The sequence below is a fragment of the Loxodonta africana genome, chromosome 8, assembly GCF_030014295.1.
Source record: "Loxodonta africana isolate mLoxAfr1 chromosome 8, mLoxAfr1.hap2, whole genome shotgun sequence".
NCBI classification, from domain to species: Eukaryota; Metazoa; Chordata; class Mammalia; order Proboscidea; family Elephantidae; genus Loxodonta; species Loxodonta africana.
Genome location: NC_087349.1, coordinates 20,095,085 through 20,101,865, shown reverse-complemented (window position 1 = coordinate 20,101,865; position 6,781 = coordinate 20,095,085). Strand labels below are relative to the sequence as shown.

General features: G+C 65.0%; 1 protein-coding gene across 1 annotated transcript; it reads left to right on the top strand.

The window, feature by feature from the left end:
- Positions 1–691: 691 nt before the first annotated feature.
- Positions 692–5,435, top strand: LOC135232294 (collagen alpha-1(I) chain-like). Its single transcript, XM_064290376.1, has 8 exons — positions 692–1,029; positions 1,254–2,450; positions 2,514–2,701; positions 2,988–3,798; positions 3,942–4,047; positions 4,179–4,709; positions 4,755–4,920; positions 5,056–5,435. The coding sequence occupies exons 1-8, from the start codon at positions 692–694 to the stop codon at positions 5,433–5,435; spliced, it is 3,717 nt and encodes a 1,238-aa protein (XP_064146446.1).
- The last annotated feature ends 1,346 nt before the right edge of the window (positions 5,436–6,781 follow it).

Here is a 6,781-nt window from a genome sequence, read left to right as displayed (position 1 = left end):
AGCAAGGTGCGCTGGCAGGGGGAGAGGGGGCAGGCGGCATAAGCAATAAAGGCTTTGATGGAAATCTCGAGGAAAAACTGAGGCCTATGTCCAGGTCCTCAGTGCAGCCTTCTCTGTCCACCCCTCAGGCCATAGCCCTGACCTTGAGACCAAAACCCATCTCCCACTCCTGGGAGCTGGGAGATGAAGATATTCTGAGCCAGCTGGCTTGTCCCTGTCCTGGCCCACATGAGCTCCTAGCAGTGAAAAGAGCAGCGGATGTAATCAATGTCACTGAATTGTACATGTAAAAAATTGCTGAATTAGTGTATGTTCTGATGTGTATATTCTTAACAATAAAAATAACAAATTATTAATAAATAAATAAATAACAGCAGAGATGGTGTGCCTTCAAAAGAGGCCAGGTGGTGTGGCCCCACTGATGCTGTCACCTAAGGCCCCCGTACCTGCAGGGTCTCACAGTGCCTGTGTATCCTACACAACCTACAAGCTCCCTGCTGCCCTCACCACTGCACACCTACACCCGCCTCCTTTGGTCTCGCCCCACCCTTCTGCACCCTATAAGGACCTTCTTCAGACACCTCTTGGAACCTCGCTTCCCTTAGAGGTGTCTCTCCCTTGGCGTTGGCACCTAGGAGCAAACGGCAGATCCTGCGTTCCCGAGAGGTGAATATCGAAGGGACGCGGGGCCATGGGCATTCAGAGATCCCGGGTCCTCCGCCAGCGCGCAGCCCTGCGGCTCTCTGCCCGGCCGCTACAACGAATCCAGAGTTCCACGTCACAGCCACGCCACCCGCGCCGGCACCGGCCCTGGTCCCTCGGGTCTCTATCGAATGCCTCCGAGATCCAAGGAGCTGGAGGGGGCCGGGGCCCCCAGTTATCCTCTCAGCGGGTCGCCTGCCGACCAGTGTCTCCCTATGAGGTCCCAGGGAAGGAGCCCAAAGCTGCCCGCGGCACGGCCCAGGCCGGAAGCCCACGGAGCAGAAACTCCGGGGCTGGCGCTGCGAGCCCCCCGCAACGAGCCTCCGGGCCCGGCTAACCCGCCTCACAGGTTAAAGGAACAAACGAAATTCTTACACTCAGGACTGGCACCCCGGGATTTTTTCTTCTTTGCGTGAGGCTGACTCCAGAATACCCCAGTACCAGAGCCAGGGCCTCGAGGGCATGAAGGGGAGGCCGTGAGCCATAAAGAACCGAGAGGCAGAGGCGGCTGCGTGCGGCCACCAGGAACTAAGGCCGGGCTTCGGGCTCAGGAGGCCACCTGTCGACTCGAGCTGCCAGGCTCACTGCCAGTGGGGCGGGGGGCGCGCACGCCGTGAGGCCAACGGACTCCTCCAGAGGACCAAGGTCGCCGCGCAGGCATCCGCTACTCTCCCGCCTGGGGGGGAAATCGGGATTCTAGTCCCCCCCAGCTGTGCGACCCCGCGGGGCGCAGGGAGGCTGGGGCTGCACCCACCTCACGGTGGGGGGGGGCGCGGAGAGGGGGATTTGGGCCCCGCCGGCTCGCGGTGCCTAATCGCTGAGCCGGAGTTAGCGGCCCCCGCCCGGCGGTCATTTCTAAACCCTGGAGGAGTGGCGGGGCTGGGGGAAGGGAAAACGAACGGCTCAGCCTGGGGGGCTCGCGATTCCTCCCTCCGGGCGGCATCTTCACCTCCCCATACCCCAGGATGTGCGGACCCAAGAGGCGCGTCCAGCCGCCCGCCCCGAGCAGGGCGCTCACACGAGCTAGTGGACGCGGAAGGAGGATGTGTAGCTGCGCGCTCGGAGGCTCCTGGGATGGGGCGACCGCGAAGCAGTGGGAGGCTGGAGGACGGCTCTCCCCCGAGACTGGGCGGGGCTGCCGCCGGTCAGCAGAGAGGGGCAAACCCGTCCGACGCTCAGCAAAGGGTCTACGAAACCAGCTCTCCCAGGCGGACGCTCCCCACGCCCAGCCGGGGCCGCCTCCAAACCAAGCGCTTCCCCCCCCCCCCCAGGCCACCAGGGCGGCGGAACGCGGCGCGCCCCAGCGAGGCTCCTGGGCGGCGGCGCTGGGCCCTCCCGGGACGACCTCGCCCGGGGATCAGCACGGAGCGCAGAGACACCGCTGGGGGCCGTTTCCAGGGGCCTGGGCACCGCCGCGTCACCCCCGAGGTCCGCCCGGCCGTCTGCGCCCCGGGTTGGGCACGGCGCGCTCCGGGGCCCGCCCGCCTCCGCCACCCCGCCCGGCCACTTACCTGCGCGGTCCCGGCTGGGCGCGCAGCCTTGCAGCTTCGCTTCGAGTGCACTCAGGGTACAAGGCGAACCGGTCCTCGTGCCAAGCAGGCAGACCGACGGGACTTGGGGCGCGCCAGGCCCGCCGAGGGCGGACCGGGAGCCTCCAAGACACCGCGCGGGAGGAGGCGGCCCGAGCCCAAGCGCGGCGGGGGAACAAAGAGGAGCCGGGATGGGGCGGCGCGCTTCCTGGGTGTCGGGTGACAGGTCTGCTGGGGGAGGCCCTGGCCGGCCACCTGAGGAGGAGCCGCCTCCGCGAGTAGGATGGGAGAGGCCCGGGGCCCGAAGCCGGATGGGCAGGGTGCGCGGGTGCTCCCGGACAGCGCGGCCGAAGCCAGGCGACGGGCTGGGGCTCAGGGATTCAGGGTTGGACCGAGTGCGGAGATCGAGACTCCGGCGGGTTTTACCTCCCCGGCCCCGCCCTCACCCTCGCTCCGCGCGATTGGCCCAGGTGCCGCGAGAGAGGCGGGGCCGGGGCGGGCCAGCGGATTCACCTTGACTATGGCTCGGATAAGAAACCCTGGTGACGCAGTGGTTAAAGCGCTCGACTGCTAACCAAACGTCTGCAGTTCAAACCCACCAACCCGAGAAAGAGGCGGCATCTGATTTCCTAAAGACTACAGCTTTGGAAACCTATAGGGGCAGTTCTACTCTGTCCTATAGGGTCGTTATGAGTCCGAATTGATTCAACGGCAAAGGGTTTGGTTTTGGTGGCTTCGGTTGGTGCGCCACGCAAGGCACGCCCGACCGGATTGTGAAGACGCAGAGCCCCGCCCGCCGGCCCGCCGCTCAGGGGCCCGGCTCCCGCCTCCAGCCCGGCTTCCTGCCCTCTGGCTTGGGTGCAGCTGCCGAGGTGCCCCGATGTCCCGAATCCCCGCCGCCCTCCAAGCCCAGCGTTGCCGAAGTGTATGAAGCACAGCTCCCTGAAACCCGGAGCCGGACTGGGGGAGGGAAGGTGCGTTCAGAGCTGGGAAGCACGGTGGTGGGGCCCCAGGACGGATCCGCCGGCTCCCGGCAGGAAGGTGTGTGGGACCGACTCGTCTCGGCAGGAGCACTCGGACCGGGTGGAGCAGGGCTGGTGGGAAGAAGAGGGGCTGCTTCCCTCGGGGTCTCCGCCACGTTCTCACCCACCCATCCTTGCCAGCTCTGCAGTCTCACAGGTGTCTGGCCACCGCCGCCGCCGGGAACAAAGGCTGCCTGTCCCGGAAGGGGGAGGGAAGCCGCCCCCAGACCCGTCCCATCCCCCTCCTTCCCCACTGCGGCGGCGGCTCCCCCGGGAGGGGGCGGGGCGGCCCGGCTTGAGGCGCGGAGGCGGATTAGGTCCCTTGCACCCGCCCTCCGCTCCGATGCTACCGGGAGCATTCCGAGGGGCGGGGCAGGGGCCGGGGGACTCCCGGGCTGTCAGCGACGGATGGCCCCTTCTTCCTTACCCAGCATCCCGAGCCCTGGTGCCCCCCGTCCCCTGCCACTTTGGGCGCCCTCCCAGTCCCCACCCGCCCGGCGGCCCCAGACGGCAGCCGCAGGTCAAAACCAGATTAGAATAAAGCGGTAATCCGCCTGCCTTCCTCTGAGCTCCTGGTCCTCCGAGTGGGCCCCACGGGTCTGGCGGCCCAGAGGTCCCTAACCAGGGGAAGGCTTAGCCAACACCCCAGTGAGTCTAAAGCTCCCCCCCCCCCGCCCTGGAATTGCAGACAGTTAGCACCCTGTCCTGGGTTCCCGCGAAGGAAGAGAGTGCACAGTGGAGGTGTCTATAGTGGCCCCCCAGCCGCGCTGGGAGGGGCCGACGGTGACTGTGCGGTACGAACCCTTCCATAGGCCCGGCTTCTGGGCGGAGCCTGCTCCGCCCTAGGATGTAGCAGCCAGACGGTGGGGGAGGCGAGACCCCCGTCCCAGGCGGGCGGCTCCTTGGAGTCCCTCGCCCCGAGCAGCTAGGCCTGGGCCGCGGGGCGCGGGGACCCGGACGCGGAGATAAGGAGCGAGGTACCAGGCTGGACAGAACCCAGGGGGAGAAAGGGTCCACCCTAACCCCTCCCGGGACGCTAGCATCCCCCTGCCGCGTAACTGCTCCGGGCCTGCCTGATGGCTCTCCGCCCGCCGCGCCCTACCTGGTCCCCGGGACCGTGGGAGGCCGGGCGCGGCAGCGAGGGCGACCGAGCCGGGCGCGCAGGCCGCCGGCTGCCGTGGCCCAGCGGCCGCCGCGCCCCTTTATAGCGCATGCCCCGCCCGGCCAGCGCCCCGCCCGGCCATTCACCTGCTGTCGAGAACCCGACACCGCACCGCGGAACGCGAGCCCGGCCTGCGCGGCCCTGCCGTCGGAGCTGGCGGGTGGGGCGCCACCGAGACGGCTTGGGTTTCCCCCTTTCCTTAACTACGAGTTTGAAAGGAGAGCTGGTCTGAGCCCGGGAGCCAGCCGCGCGTCCGCCCCCGCGCGCCCCGAAGCCCCCAGCTCCAACCCGGGGGTGGGGCGCGAAACTGCACCCGTGAGGGGCTCATGCATATTTTAGGGAGTTGGCCAGACTGGTAACCAGAGCTGGACCCGGCGGTCATGGGTGGCCCCCGGGGACCCGATACCCCGGATCGCTTTCCGCTCTGGGCGCGGGCAAGGGGGACGCGGCCGGGCAGAACCAGGAGCCCCACTGGGCTGCCCTGCACCGCGCCCCTGCGCCCCCAGTCAGGGGTCGAACGTCTGTCTGCACCGCGAGGAGCTGCTGCCTTGACTCTTGGCGGCGTACCCTCTCCCTCCGAGACCCCCTCTTCGCCACCAACCTCTCAATCTGCCTGGGTTCCTCGACCCTCTCTGGCCAGGTTTAGGAGGGACCGCTGTCTGCCTTGCCAACCCCCACCCGGAAGACTCAGCGCGGCCCCCACCAGCCTGGAGGCGACCCTTCTCTCTCCTCGCCTCTGGCCTGTCTCCCAGGCCATCAGGGTTCCTCAACGGCCCGGTCCCCACCCACTCTGCTTCCCTAACTCCCAGCCCCTCGCCGTCCATGGTGGTCTCCGTGGTGCTGGAGATGCTGGGCGAGGAGGCCATCCACCCTGGGCTCCCTCTCCCTTCCTGCTCCGCGCGCGAGGCTGGAGGGAGGGACGTATGGAGTACAGCCCCCACCCTGACAGACCGGTGTGGAGCGAGACTGCTCGGTCCCCACGCTGACCGGGGCTCCCGGCTCCATGGCACGAGTAACTAGCACACCCCATTGGGACGGAGCTCTGGGGTCCTCCCCAGTTCTAGTTACTAGCTGTGCGATCTCGAGCGATCCACTTCGCGGCCCTGATCCTCAGTTTCCCCATTTGCAAAATGGGCAAAATGACTCCCACTTCTCAGCACAGAGAGAAAGCACGTATGAACACGCGAGTGCTTGGTGGCCCATCGATGCCAGCACACTGGACAGGCGCAGCATGGTCACAGCCCCTAACCTTCTCGAGTGCCTGCCCCCCCCCCCCCGCGGCTGTATCCCGGACGCCGCGAGATTACGCCTCACCCCTCTTTCTTCCAGTCCCGGTTGGGGCCACGAGCCCGGGAGAGACAAAGCTGCTTCTCTCGATCTTGGCTACAGAGGTCCCCGCCCCAGCCCTCGGGGCTTTACTCTAGAATCTAGGTGCGCTTCGAGTGTTCCAATCCCAACTAACTCCCCTACATTTTTCGAAAAACTGTGAGTGAGTCAGCGTTTTTCTCTAAGCGACTAGGGCCTCAATGATCTTCCAAAGGCTGGAGCCGGGAAGGTTCAGCTCGACTGAGGAGGGCCAGAGAGATGCGGAGACCGAGAACCATGGAGTCAGACAAATAAAAGGCATCCACGCCCTAGGAATCCACTCAGCTCCTAAAAAGAGTGCAGAGAATAAATACAGAAGTTATAGATCGCAGAAAGTATCCTGGACGTCAGGCGGAAAACGCGAAGGACGCGTGGGCTGCGGTTAGCGTAAAAATATAAATTGTAGGGCAAGGCAGTTTAAGCGTCAGATTTTTTTTACGCATAAAAGAACGCCTTCCCTGAGACCCCCAGTAGACATAAAAAATGGGATCACTTCGTGTCAGAGAGCTGAGGGCCAAATGGTATGTGATTTTCTTTTTGCCACATGCTTTTCTGGACTGGTCGAAGCGAATGTGTTTACCATGTGCTTGTATTAAATTTTCAATTAAAAAAAATAAAAAGAAACTCCAAGAATTTATTTAAAAAGTAAAGAAAAACAAACCCTGATTCAGGATGCTGAAGCCTGGAGGTTCTAAATGAGAGGGCAGCGCCCGAGCCCGGGACCGCCAGCTGGGTGTGGTGGGCTGGGGTGGGCTGGGTTGGGGATGGCCCAGCGCCCCGGGACTGGTGGGTTCAGAAGTTGCGTTCAAAGCGAAGGCGGAGCTGAGCCAGCGGGTGCGACAGGGGCTCTGTCATAGCATTACGAACCTCCCCTACGACCACTTGGGGACAACCGGGCTGTGTATGGCTCCCGCCGCCGTCAAGGCTTGAGCACCCACCTTAGGGGTGCCCCCTGATCCGAGTGGGCGAGGAGAAGGGATCCCGCACCAGGCGGGGGACTC